The sequence below is a fragment of the Lissotriton helveticus genome, chromosome 1_1 (assembly GCF_964261635.1).
Source record: "Lissotriton helveticus chromosome 1_1, aLisHel1.1, whole genome shotgun sequence".
Taxonomy (NCBI): Eukaryota; Metazoa; Chordata; class Amphibia; order Caudata; family Salamandridae; genus Lissotriton; species Lissotriton helveticus.
The window spans coordinates 1,259,643,454-1,259,658,412 of NC_136057.1; the positions used below are offsets into that span (position 1 = coordinate 1,259,643,454).

Genomic DNA, 14,959 nt, shown 5'->3' on the forward strand with positions numbered 1-14,959 from the left:
AGAGTCTTTCTATACTTTTTGAACCTGGAGATGCTGTGAGTGACCATCCAGTCTGCCCTGCTCACCGTGGCTAGCATGCCTCTCATCTCGAGGATAACGAGTGGGCGAGTGTCGAATGGCATCTGAAATCTGTTGTTGGCTGAAGTTCGTCATCAGCACTTAGGCATCTGCTTGCAGATTTAGCCACTTGGTGCCTTGTTCCAGTGCATGCGCTTATGGACTGACTTGTCACACAAGGTTTGGTCAATCCAGGACAGGTCCATGGATATCATGCTCTTCAGTGTTATCCCTGTCATGATGGCAGCAGGTGACAGTAGGTGTTGGCCTGGGGCATATTGTTGTACTCTGACAGGAATGTGCAGACACCTATTTCAGATGTTCAGTGCAGTTCTGTGGTTTGTGAAATACCTCCTTTAGTGTGCACATTGATCCTTTTGCTTGTTTATTAACTTACAGCCATTGAGGAGTTAGTCACCTTTGCCATGATGGTAAATAAATCCTCTTTATTTCTGCTCGTTTGAGTGAGTCGGCTGTCATTCGTATGTTTAGCAGGCATAAGTTACCATGATTTTTGAGTTTGGCAATGATGGTGGCAGCAGTGGCAGTAGCCAGCAGTTCTCCCACTAACCGTGCCATCTCAGTCCCCTGAGAGATGCGTCACACCAGGATATGAGCAGGTATTCGTATTGACTTAGTCCTAGGGTGCTTTACTCCTTTGCTATGTTTCAAAGGTGGTGACCACTCTGTGGGCCCTTTAACTCAGCACATGAGAGTTCTTTCATTCTTGCTCCACCAAGCTGTACAGGCCTGGGAACCACACCAGTTCCCACAGGCATCTTTTGTCTGTACCATGCCATAATGTCTGTTGTGCTGTACTTCATGGCTCAGTTTGGAAGTGGGGTGTTCATTCTAGGGGCCTGGTGGCATTCCACATGTGTCAGTCCAATGCTTCTTATTTTCACTAAGGCATCCATCCCTGAGAATCACACCCATTCCCAGAGGCCTGCCTTTGTACCAGGGAAGGCATGGCTTGGCAGTTCGGCGCTGGACTGTTTCCATGAGGCACAGGGTCAGACTGATTTGCATATGGCCATGTCTGAACTGGGGTGGCGGAGTGAGCTAAAGACTGATGATAGATTAAACCCAGATCAGTTGACTGGGGGTGAGTGCTTGCAATGTTCAACACTCCATCCATCATCCCCTTTGGTTTTGCTTTGTTCTGCCTTTGTACCATACCTTTTTGTAAATTGTGTTCTAGGAGAATTGTCTTATCTGAGAGTTAGATATGCAGAATAGGACCATCCCCTCAGGTGTTGAAGAGATTTCCTGGTGAATGTTGTGTATGGTCATGACTTCATTTGTGAAGACAGAGGTTCAGTGTTGACTTCCCCCACTGATTTTTCCAACAAATGGCATGATGTGCTGATATGATGTTTTTATGCATCGCATCCAAGCCAATCCTCGCTTGCGTTTCACCCAATCTGATACCATCAAGTCAGTGTTGGTACTAGTGTAGTTCTCTACAGTAATAAATGTGGGTATTGGCTTCCCTTCCAACATCCATTGCCCTATAGCTGCAGTCTCCAACAATTTTGACTCTCTTTTTGGTAACTACTTAACTGTATACATAATATTTACATTTCCACCTAATTGGACAACTACCAGACATTTTCTTTTCCTTTTTTCGTATTTATTTATTTAAATGTGTGATTGGTGAGTTTTGTTTTGAGAAGTTTTTCCAGACCCTGATTTCTGGACAGGACTGAGGGAACCAGAAGCAAACAAGGAGACACAGGGACAAGTTGAGGGCAGTTGCTGGTCCTTTGTATTGAGATAGTAGTCAAGGGATGAAATCTTGGTGCTAGGCAACCAAAGTATTACTGCAGGAAAGCTTCACAATTTCACCCCTAGTCATACCTGATGGATCGGATTTATTAGGATCAGACAGCTCCATAAAAGGGAACAATCATGTCTTTCTAACCAAGGGTGGATACTTAATTAATGTGCTGACAGCCAGAGCTACTGCAGTGGATAAGGCAAGCCCAGTGCATCTGGCACATTGTGAAACAGTGATGGGAGGCAGTCACATGAAACCGCAGCTGTAAAAATCTTTTGAATAAGAAACAATAGTTTCACTTTACATTTTAGTTTTCAATTTATGGCTGCCAATGACCAGATAAGAAAACCGCAGCCCCTGCGGTGTGGGGGGCAAGTTCCAGGGGGCCCCCTCAGCACAGTAATCTGCCCGTAGAGCTCCTTAACCCCTTGCGTGCTTATGATGGAACCATGCCGTCATGAGTCACGGGCTGCGTGTCCTCATGACGGCGTGGTTCCGTCATGCTGCTGCCGCTCCGCCCACGCAGCACTAATTCCCCGCCTGTGCGGGCAAATTAATGAGCAAGCGGGATCATGACGGAACCCCGCCGTCATGAGCACATGCCACCCGTGAGTCATGACGGTGTGGTTCCGTCATGAGCACCGCAGCACTGCGCTCACCCCCTAGTCCCCCCGCGCCATGGCAGAATTTGCGGCGCAGGGAAGGGTTAATGAGTCTGGGGGGGCACTTTCACATACCTTGCAGGGGGAGCCCCCTCAAGTTCCGTTACGCAAGTGACCAGCGCATGTCGTCACTGAGCACCCGACTAGGAAAAATAATACAGACTCTCCAGCACATGAGTCATAAGGTGGTGTTAGAGCTGGAGAGAGCACAGGCAGGGACACAGAGGGGTGCAGGCTGCTGCCCTTTGTGTCTGTGCAGGAGGACCCAGACCCCTTGAGTGGGGCCATGAAGGTGTCCAGGTGGGTGGATGCAGTCACAGACCGTCCGCAGAGGCAGGGGGTACAGGGTGTATCCAAGCTCACTAAGGGTCAGATGTATTCATTTTTCAGACTACACAGCACAGCAACCATAGTTGCTGTGCTGAGTACAAGCGCATTTGGTATAAGTGCACTTTATAAATAGAGTCCTATCCTATCCTATAGAGAGTAGAACTGCTAGCTATTAATATATGGCACTGTTTTCCGCTCTCCATGTGCTGGCCCACTTTAGGCTGCCGTGCGCCAATGCAAACACCCTTGCACTGCAGTGCAAGGGTGAGGGTGTTCTGCCAAGCATAGATTTGTATTGTAAGGAGAACCTTCCAGTAAACAAAATGTGCATTAATACTTTACCCACTTTATATGTGTGCTGTAAAATGCAGCATATGTGCAAAGTTTGATAAGTATGACAGAATTAAGACATTTACATCTGCCTGGAGGAGGCATACAGCTTTGGTGCAAATCTCTGACTTGTAAACACAACTAGGTCTGATCTCCAAGAGCAGTCAATCACAGTTTTCAGAGACTTCTGGGGGTTACTATATCCTTTAGAGAACACCTTCCCAGTACAGTTCCGTTTACCAATCCATGAACTGATTAGTCCTTGCTGCTCCAATTTAAAGAAAGGAAGAATTGTCAATAACCGTATCACACATGAATACCACAGTGATAAAGAATCCTCACATCAATGTGAATATCGAATTTATCAAACAGAAGTGAAAAATGTGAGAACGGTTAGAAAGCACCTCACATGCGCAAACATACAGGGCTACTGGATGGTACTCGCCAGTGTACCCACGTTATCATCATCGGTCGCTTTCTTAACCTTAACAAAAAAGAGAAAGGAAAAGGAAAAAGATGTGTGCTACAAATCCACAGAGGTGGAAGGTTAAAAACAACATAGGCAGTGTGTGACCGACAACACGGAGGCTGTGTGATTCACTCAGTGTTCAAACGTTCCCAACCGTGCAAAGAGAACGTAGTTCTCAATGAATGAAAAATGAGTAATCACTCACATACAACACCACATTTATTAAATGTTGTGAGCGTCCCCAATTTAAAAAGCAGGTATGTATCTGGCCAATTTAATTCGCCAAAGGCCAACATGTCTCATCGCCAAACCATCCAGGCAACTTCGTCAGGGCTGTTGGGGCACCAATCCTCACCTCAATACTTTTCACACCAAATCAGGTGATTGCTTGTATCCAGCTTACCTACAACCACCTTCAGTACCGGACCCTGCGCCAAGTGGTTGCGTTCCACTAGGAAGACTGCTATAGTCAGTCCTCTCCGCGTTCGTGCGCTCCCTATACCTTCTATCAACCAGCCCTGACGAAGTTGCCTGGATGGTTTGGCGACAAAACATGTTGGCCTTTGGCAAATGAAATTGGCCAGATACATGCCTACTTTTTAAATTGGGGAGTACCATCCTCATGTTTCTCCAGTTAGCCCTGGGTCTCCCAAAAGGAAAATGGAACCCAGAATTGTCCATGCATGGCGCCATTCACAGGCACGCCTGCACTCAGCACATGCATATTATACACACACAGTGCAGAGCACTACATCTCCCATGTATTGTACCATTCATAGGCACGTATACACACAGTACATGTGTAGTATAGACACGTACTGCAAAGCACTGCATCATCGCTCTATTGTACCATTCACAGGCTGGCACCTTCTGGGAACGAGATACGATACAACAAGTTTATTGAATGTATACATTAAAGTGACATAATATGAATAGTCTGGAGACATGTGGTAAATTATATGTGATGCAAAGGAGATACTCTGAACTCCTTTTGCTCTCAGCTCCCTTGCTTTTGCAGTGTTCCTGAGTTCACTACCAAGTACCAGTCTGCGTGCTACAAATGTATCACATGTGGTTTGAGACGACCGTCCTCTGTCCTAGATTTTCACCAACCTGGAGTCCTCCAGTTAGCTAGATTTAAATCCCACAGATCCAAATCTCAGAAAGTTATTCAAAAACTTGATCATTTTGATGAGTGACAATACTATGTTTCACCAACCACATTCCTGATGCCACAAGTGATCCAATCCAATGAGGCTCTTCAGAGCATGTACTACTGTGCTTGCTGGGGCGCAGCTTTAGGGGGGTGTTTGGACTGCTACACCCCTGTAATAAATGTATTCTGTAGTAAATGGTTGGATACGGGTGCTTTAAGTGGGGTATAGTGTGATGTTTGTCAGATTTCACTTGGCATTTTTACATACACATGCAGACAAACACATACACACACACACTGACGCACACTGTCTCTCTATTAAAGGTCTAAAAAAATGGTTATTTTACAAAATTTTGAGTTATAGGTACCCCTCCCAATCCGAACACCTTTCCCTTCCTGCTGCTTCTCAAGTCCCACCTCCTGCCTTGCTTCTCGTATAATGTATTTTAACCAGAGTAATTGGGGGTTCACATCCCCTCAATATTATTGACCAAGCTACTCCCTTGTTTGCATGCAGCAAGTTTTCAACACAGTTTCTGTAGTCCATTCCATTCCCACCGGCATTTTAATGGCGGTAACCTGTCAGAACATTTTAATATTTTGGTGTGATATTCGCTCAAATTTCAAAATTCGATTTCAGTCACTGTCAAACACCTGCAAATTAGGCTTTTAGTCGAGAAATAGAATCCACACCGAAAACACCATGTCAGAATCTACACAGAAAACACGATGTCCAACACCAATGCTGGTGAAATCATGTAATTGTATTTGGCTGATTTATAGCAGTGAAAGAGTGGTTCGTTCAGAGATATGTTCTTTTTTTCAGAGAAGCAGCAGCCGCTTTGCCAAATGTAGACGAAATAAAAAAGAACTTGAAAAAAGCAGAGGATGTACAAACCAAAACCTCAGAGGCACTCGAAGGTGTTAATAACGAAATAAAAGAAATTACAAATTCAATATCAAAGGTTTGTTTCCTTACATGTTTTAAGCAGACTTTGTGGGTTTCATCTTTGACATATCACTGTACATAATTGTGTGGTTTTGCATCCTGTTTTACAAAACGTTTCAGCAGGGAATATGCAATTGCTTTGCAGTATATGTAGTCAAGAGCACAATGCTAAACTCTCTTCTATTATTGTATTAGAATAGATCGTTGTGTACCATTCCCAGTATTGTATTTTAAATGTGGCCCACTTTGTGCCAGTTTACACCTGAACCTGGTGTGCCAGGTGCAGACCAACAGTATGAATCCCAAAAGCAAAACATATCATATTGTTGTATCTTTTTGTTAACTGTAACAGCTCATGTGCAGAGGAATGCAAAGCACACAGACATGTGCCAGCAGTTCATCCTCTCCTTTCTGTTGTTTGCCTTCTTTACCATGACTCTCTCTCTCCTTCCTTAAGCCCAGCAGTGTGGGGTCTTCAAAGGAGTCCCAAGAGCCATTTTCCACAAGACCGTCACCACCTCCTGGGCGCCACAATTTCAGTGTGTTCCCACCAGGCTCATTGGCAGAGAAAAAAATCCAAAGGCATTGAGCCTTGTGCCACACTGGGCTATATTTCGTGTCTGATGGGTGCATCAAATGTGTTTTTAGTTGCTGTGGCCTTCTGAAACTCATAAATTTCCCACAAATCTGTTTCCTTCATCTCAATTATTTGCTTGTTTCCTGAAGGTACTACCAAAATGGGCTCCAGGTTCAAGCTAGCTGGGCGCCTGGGACCCTTCGAAACACAGTGAAGAGGACGTAGTGGGTTGGAATGACTTCAGACAGTAGTCCCTGATTATGTGCAGTTCTGTACGAGGGTAAAGTTGAGACTGTTGAAGCAGTCATTTCAACATCGAGGTATAGGATCTTCCAGCGACAAAGGGCCCTTAATGGTGCACACATGCACTACAGGTGTTACGATGACATCAGTCCACCCGCCATCGTTACGGTGGTTGAGACCACGCGCCAGTCATGCGGTGGTCCCACCACTGCAATTACGATGCACCCGCCATTATGGCAGGTGCATCCCAACTAGTTAACATTGCGGACGGTGCTGCTGGCTGCAGCACCATACTCAATGTCAAAATGTAATGCTGTGCATTTCCCTGCACTAAGTGGCTGGACCCATGCGGTGCCTGCCACGCAGTGCAGGGAAATGCAGGGGGTACCATGGGTCCCCCCCCAGTGCAGCAACACCTCCCACCAAGTCAAGGGGGGACCGCAACAGGCCTCCAAACCCAATTCCCGTCAGCCTTTCCATGGCGGTTTCACTGCCATGGAAAGGCTAGTTGATGCCAGCATTGTAATCTGGCGGACGGTGCCTGCTAGGCACCGCCACCATTTCCCCGGTCCTGTCCGCTCCACCAGACAATCCTAGTAGATGCCTGTGGCAGAAGCGTGGCGGGCAGTCTTTGTGCACGCCACGCTTGCAGAACAATTCCCCCCACCATCGTAATGTGGCGGGGGGAAATTGGCAATCAGATGGCGGAGGGCCCTCAACAGCACAGCTGGCGGTGGCGGGCCTTCCGCCATCCTAATGACCCCCCTATTTCCAGAAAGCAAATGTTTAACAAACACGCTCATATGATGTGATATTTTGCACTGTGGACAAATACAGCCATTTTTTGTGATATTGTTAAATGGAAAATACGTGAATAGCCTCATCGTGGTGAACTATGCCTCTTAGAAGTTTATTCGTATTCACTAAACAAAATATTTACTCACTATTTTTAAAGTTCGAATTGACACATTTTACTGGATGTGTGCTGTCACCCAGTAACCTTACTCCATATGCCCTTAACTCTGAGACATTGTGGGTTTTGTGGATATTGTAGGTTTTGTTTCTTTAAATTTGTTTGAGAAATTGAGAGAATTTGGTTTCAATATACAAAGAAGCGCTCATGATACAGCTGCGTTTGAAAATAAGCTCTGAACAAGACACAGAAATATTTAAACAAGTCCTAAGAGGTCTCAGATGTGACATTTAAAATACTCCATAAAATTAATCCAAAATAAGAGTGTTCCACTATCTATCCAAAACACCAACAGCAGCTCGGCTCATATCCGGATCATAGACCAAACTCAACTCAGAAATAAACCTACGATTGTAAATAAAGCAAAATCATTGGGTTTTGTACTAGATTACAAGCGTCAGGGTAACCTAAACAACATGAACTCAAACACTCAGGGTCAGATTGATCAAAGGGGTGCAAGGACAGAGGAAAATGCCTCTGAGGATTGGTTTTGTCCAGGAAGTTGTCCCTTTGCTGCACAAAAGCAATCCTGCCTACAATGCAGGCACCCGTGCACCTTGACGCAAGGGTGCCTGCATTGGCGCTAGGCAGCCTAAAATGCATAGTGCTAGAAAAGGACAGGAATGTGACGTATATTGTTAATTATGGCACTTTCTTTCCCTTTTATGCAGCAAGGTGGCTTAATGCATTGCGTAGAGTGAAAAAATGATAAATATGGGCCTCGGTGTCAACTACATACCTCACACAGCCTAAAGTACCTGATCCCTAATCAAGGTCTTCTGTCCCTAGTCCAGTCATCTGTGCTATCTAGCCTGGGCTACACCACTCACTGGCCTTCTCTAAAACTACTTCACACCCTTTGATGCAGCAATGAATGAACTCAGAGGCAAGACTAATTTGAAATAATAAAAGGACAGACCATATCCTACCTGTGCTAAAATCAATAACCTTGCTCCAGATGGATAGATGATACATACTAATAAATGCATGCATTATGTACGAAGTCTTACACCATTACTCTTTGACATACCTAGCACAGAAATTAAAAAAACGTAGGCCAAGACAGAAATTCAAAGAGAAACAAAGATTTAGAAAATAAAAACACTCTGCCAATCCTTCTCTAGTACCGAGAACAAGGCCTTAACACACTTACTTTAAAAGAGAGATGAAAGAACTCTGAAAGAAATATTAACAACCAACACAACTTGGCCAGGAATAAGTCACTTATCCTAGTAAGTTAACTTGACTTGCTTCAGCAGAAATTCCTAGTTTTAGCTTTATTTGACTCAGTCAGGACCAAATAGTCTTAGCTTAACCAAAAGTAGTACAATCTAAAGTAGATAGTAAATTAAAGGCACAGTAAAGGTTAATAGTAAAAAAACAAGTATGATAGCTCTCTTTCTTCTTACAGTATACTTGATGATATACAACATTGTGATAAAGATCAGGTTTATAAGTGGCATTGTGTGTATATGTTTTCTATTCTTGTACATATTGACTTTTTTATGCAGTGTGGTTTGATGTCGACAATGGGGTGGGCCATGCTGTATAAAACATCAGGCAAATAAATACATAAACAGGAGAAAATAAACTGTTAAAGTTGGTTTTGATGGAGAAAAGATCTGCAAATTAAATGAAATTATCTTCGGATATTTATTGTCACTTACGTTGATAAGTTATGGTCTGCAATGTAATAAATTTAGTGAAGTTTTGCTAAAACGCTTATTTGGCCAAATTACAAATTAGATTTGTTCAGTCAAGAAAGTGCAAAACAATTAAGTTTTCCCAAATCCTCAGGAGGTAACTGGTGATAGGAATATAGGAATACCAATGACTTTTCATCAAAGATGTGAGCAATTTCAGGAAAAGCTCTGCACTAAAAGAAACACCTTAATTCTTTGTGGCAGATGGAGCAATTGGTTGATTTTCTAAACTGATCGGACCTGCTATGCAGAACCGCTAATATTTTGAAAAAAGTATGCCTTTTGGCTATATTTTGAAGCCCAAAGATAACTGGGACTGGGCCATGTAATCTGCACCTTGTTCAGCTGATTTTGCAATTGTTCTGCGCAATTAAGCACTGGTAAGGGACAATGGGGCATATTATCAACAACAAGCGATATTTATCGCTAAATAAGCTTAGCGACATTTTTTTATTGCCGCGCATCACCGGATTGTATCGCAGAGATAACGTGCTATTAGCAACGTTTATCTCTAAAGCGATAACATTTCCGACGATAGTGGCGAAATGCGTGAATATCGCTGGAAATATAGCGATATTCAGGCATTATTGCTAATAGGGACTTAGCCTGAATATCCACCTCCCATTGGATATACATGCTAAGAACTGGTCTGAGCAGGCGCTTAGCTCGAATATTTCCATCGCTACGCCTGCGTTGAGAATAGGCGTTAGCGATGTTAGCGACTGCTTTCAGTCGCTAACAGGTTGGGTACGCCCACTTTGCATGTCATTAGCGATAAATACCGCTGACATGCAAAGCGGGCCCCAAACCGCTCGCTATCGCCTACAAGCTGTCGCTAACTGCTGTTAGCGACAGCTTGCTAATAAGGCGATAAAATTATCACCGCTTAGTGGCCAAAAAAGTCCGCTAAAGCGGCGATAATCTCATATCGCCCGCCTTGGCAATATGCCCCAATGTTATTCCACTCATTTTCATTACTCAGTAGTACACAATGCCATATTCCACTGCATAGTCAATACTAATTAGAATTCTACATTAGTCGTAGTTGTAAATGTTACTGCAAAATTGCTTGGAAATATTGAAAACTTACACGGTCATCTGGAAATTGATGTGGTGCTTTTTTGTCCTTGTTCTGCTATAGAAAAATCTTTGTACATATTTCTTTTGCAGGCACAAAAAAAGGCAGACGGTATTGAAGATAACCTGGATGATTTTTCTAAGAGACACTCAAAGCTTCAGGAGGAAATATCAGCATTGCAAAATAAGACAGTGATGAACAGAAATCAAGCAGGAAAAGTAAAAGAGAAAGCAAAGTCTGCATTGGACCGTGCAAACGAGGCTAGCACAGTAAGTATTTTATTTTTGATGATAGGTGGAGTCTGCAAACCCTCCATCCCTCTCAGTATAGAACAGAGGGTGTGCTGCTGCCCCTTAAGATTTGGCTATATGCTAGGCTTGTAACACTTGTGAAGTTCTGCAACTGCAGCCTCCTTTTTAACAAGAATTGGCACAGCCAATAAGTTTGGCATTGGTTGCCAGACTTTTGCCTTTGCCAGTACTTTTTTTGTTTTGTCGTGAATTTTAAAAAACCTTTTTGTGGGGGAAGCTGTTGGGCCTGCGCCAATATAAAACAAGCATTGACAAAGCTAAAAGGTCTCACCTATGCAATAGATATTGGCTTTCTCAATGTGTTTTAGCCATGTTGTACAGCAGCTGTGCTGCTGTGCAGCATGCCTGAAAGTAAAGATAAAAGTGCTACGATACAGTCAGCACTGTCTGCATAATATAGCTTTTTTTAAATGTACTTTCTAATCAAATCATTTGAAAAGCCAATACCTATCACATAGGGGAGACAGTTGTGTAATCATTAAACTTTTAAAAAGAAAGTTGTCTATCTCTTTATTGCGACCCAACCGTCCACCAGCTCCTTCTCCTTCTAATGCTAGCAACTGACTCCTATAACAATATACAATAGAGTATTCAACAAGAAGATTCCTTGCGCTGAATGCAGCACGAGATACCAGCACATTACCTCTAAAACATAACCTAATACATTTTCACAACCTAATGTATATACACCTAACATAAGTACATAAAATAATGCACATATACAACACTTCCCCAGCAAAAACTTTTTTTTTTTTTAAATGATATTATATTATGCATCCTATTCGCACACAAAATTCTGTAACCGATTAGGTGGTTTCCTTACTCAGAATGTTATATTTTACTATACTTTCACTCGAACGCCCCCATCACCAGTTTCCTTCTCATTATTTTCCTCGCATCTACCCTCACACTCACCTCTTTATGTGACACATGCACACAAACATCAACATCAGTCACAGGACTTGACACCTCCCTTAGCTGACATCCAAATTCATTACCTCTACCAACATGCAAGTCTCTGCACCCAACATCAACAGCCACATCTTCCTCATCATTGAATAAATTTAAACTCTTCTTCCTGATTTCATTAACCCCACTCTCCACTCCACTTTCTGAACAAAAAGCAGTGCTTTTCAACTTTCACACTCTTCCGCCACTTACACGAACAGCATTATTTTAGACTTCCATTACTTTACAGGGATCCGAAAAATGACTTTCTCCCTTGCAAACTTTACATGGTATTTTTATCCTGACCCATTATCCTACACATATCCTAGCCCTCTCTGTACCATGCTTACCCTCATAATGCTTAATGGTACTTTCATGAGTTTTCTAAATATTGTTCCTCATCTCCTCCAAGGGAACTGACACTTGATTCAACCACACACCCCAAATTACTTTTAGATCTTGCCTTTCTTCCCCATATCAATTAAAAGGGTGAAAATCCAGTAGCCTCTTTAAAGTGATCTGATGCATCCAGTTTTCGACACTTGATTCTCCCAATCACTTTCTGAAGACATGACCAACGAGTTGATCCTTAAGTACACAGTTAAATCTTTCAAACTTTCCAATTCCACTAAGAGAAGCAGGTCTATGTTTGAGTCCGATCCTCTCAAAATAACCCCTGGCCTTACTGGAAACAAATTGAACACATTTGTGTCTACTTACCCTGATAGGTAAACCCTTGACAGTGAACACCCCATCAATAAACTCTAAAACTGCTTCAGTGTCTACTCTATCCCTGATTTTAACAGCAGGGCACCTTGAAAACATATCTATTGTAAGCCACAATGTACTTGTGCTGTGGCTCAATTGGCACCATGGTATCAATGTCATTGGTATCCCACAGTTTCCTAGGGAAACAACCATCACCCATAGGAGGATTACAATTCTTAAAACTCGTATCTGAATTTCTGCATTTTAAGCAACCTATATCAACAACTCTTTCAATGGCTAAATCCATAACAGTTGAGGTATTGGGGTGTTGGGGAGCACTCCTCTTTTACTATTATTTGTGCCAATAATCTGAAATATATAAATTTGGTGCAGCGGCTGGTAAGGGTTGTCAACCCTAGGTAACTTAAACTGCTGTTAGAACGAGTAAAAGAGCTTGTGCAGTCGCGCACTGTTCACTTGGTGTTAAACACCTAAACCTTTCAATCAAAACTTAACCAAGATAGTTCAATTTACATTGTTCAGTTTATCTATCATTATCTGTTCATCATGACAATCAAAAAACTTAATTCATGTGTTATTGTCCTTACAGGTCATTCACAAATTTATACTCAAATTGATAATCGTCAATAATCATTTGACATTATACATTTATCAAAATTTTACAAGTGCAACATCAATTCATCAAATTTCCCTTTTTTTAATGCGTGCCCAATGCATTTCGGTACCAACCAGGTACCTTCTTCAGGGGCCAATCTGTATGAAGTGATGTGTCGCTCTGAGATCCAAGTCACCACGGTTTAGTGTGTTGAAAGACTGTTCGTGCTGCTCAAAGAACTGCCGTTCTTTAGGAATTTAAGTTCGTCGGTTTCCTGTGTGAAGGTTCCGCACGCCGATATCAGATCACTGTAATCACGAAAACGAAATTTGATGAATTGATGTTGCATTTGTAAAATTTTGATAAATGTATAATGTCAAATGATTATTGACGATTATCAATTTGAGTATAAATTTGTGAATGACCTGTAAGGACAATAACAAATGAATTCAGTTTTTTGATTGTCATGATGAACAGATAATGATAGATAAACTGAACAATGTAAATTGAACTATCGTGGTTAAGTTTTGATTGAAAGGTTTAGGTGTTTAACACCAAGTGAACAGTGCTCGGCTGCACGAGCTCTTTTACTCATTCTAAGAGCAGTTTAAATCCATAACAGGCCACCACACATTTTTCTTCACACAGCTGTCGGTATGTACAATACCAAAATGCCCGTCATGCGCTTGACCAACAACACTATTCCTTAAACTGTGTGGTGGAATAATCCTTTAACCCCTGACCACAAAATCGTCCAAAACCAATATTTTGGTTTCACCTCCCAAAATGGCCTCAAATTCTCAATTAAACTGTTTTTCCTGGCCAGCCTTCGCGCGCAAACTTTTTTTACTATGCCCAACATATCTCCACACCACTACTCCTTTTGCCTAACCTCTTTAGTCAGACTAGAATATCCATCATCCTGGACTAATACAATTCTATACTCCTCCCATACATCTTTAAATTCCTTCAAGTTCAAAGGCATTCTTGATAGAAAATCTGCCACCACTTTATCCTTCCCTGGTACATATTCCATGTGGAAAATAAAGTCCTGTAACCTTGTAGAAAACCTAGCAATGTATGCAGGAGCCTTAATCATACCATCTTTGATTAATAATCTAACTAAAGATTTATGGTCACTAAGTACTACCACTGGTTTACCCTACAAAAATGAACAGAAATGCTCCAACACTCACACGCACACAAAAGTCTCCCATTCAATCTCTGAATATTTCTACTCTGAAGGAAACAATGAGCGTGAAACTAATGCAATGGTTACTCCTTACCACCCTGCCTTCTTGTGTCAAAACAGCGTCTAATCCTTTTGCACTTGCATCAGTAGTGCGGAAACTATTGGCCATACAAGCAAATCTAGTTAAGGCTGACACACCACTCAAAATCTTCCTGACATGATTTACTCCACTCAATTTAACTTTGTTCTTTAACCCCTTGCGTGAGTCATGGTGGGCATGTACGGAGGATGGCCGGGGGCCATCCAAACCCCGCCCACTCATTAATTCGCCCAGACTGAGGGGCATTGTGCGCAGCACGCAAGGGGTTAACAGTTGTCTGATGTGAAAGGGTTTTGTCTTCAAAGATGCATACATATCTGGAATAAAATTTTGCCACACTCCAAAATGCCCTCACATCATCTTTACATGATGCTGCAGGAGCTTCCCTAATGGCTTCGACCAAAGACGGTTTCAGTTTAATACCCTCCTCACATAAAACATGACCCAAATACGTGACCTGCTTTTGAGCATATGTCATTTGGAATGTAACTGTAAGACCATGTTCACTGAGAAGTCAAAGACCTTTCTGAAGTCTCAAGTTGTGTTCTTTCAGATCATCACCAAAAACTAAGATGTCATCCTGGAAACACAAAATGCCCTTTTTATGTCCAAATAATTTAAACATCAACTAACTGCTCAAACACTGCAGCAACTGATGCCAATCCAAGTGGCATATTTATGAACACCCATTAAAAAAGATGAATGTCTTAAATGTTCTGCTTTCTTCTTTGAAGGGGAATTGGTGACATGAAGAGGAAAAATCAATTTACCTAGCCC

At 42.3% G+C, this 14,959-nt stretch overlaps 1 protein-coding gene across 1 annotated transcript in view; it reads left to right on the forward strand.

Annotated features, from left to right (window-relative positions):
• LOC144763794 (laminin subunit beta-4-like) overlaps nt 1-14,959 on the forward strand; it is a 144,117-nt gene that overhangs the window by 108,471 nt on the left and 20,687 nt on the right. Inside the window, exons 9-10 of the mRNA XM_078649743.1 lie at nt 5,611-5,749; nt 10,400-10,576. Of these exons, the coding sequence (XP_078505869.1) occupies nt 5,611-5,749; nt 10,400-10,576 (316 nt within the window). The remainder of the gene's footprint in view (nt 1-5,610; nt 5,750-10,399; nt 10,577-14,959) is intronic.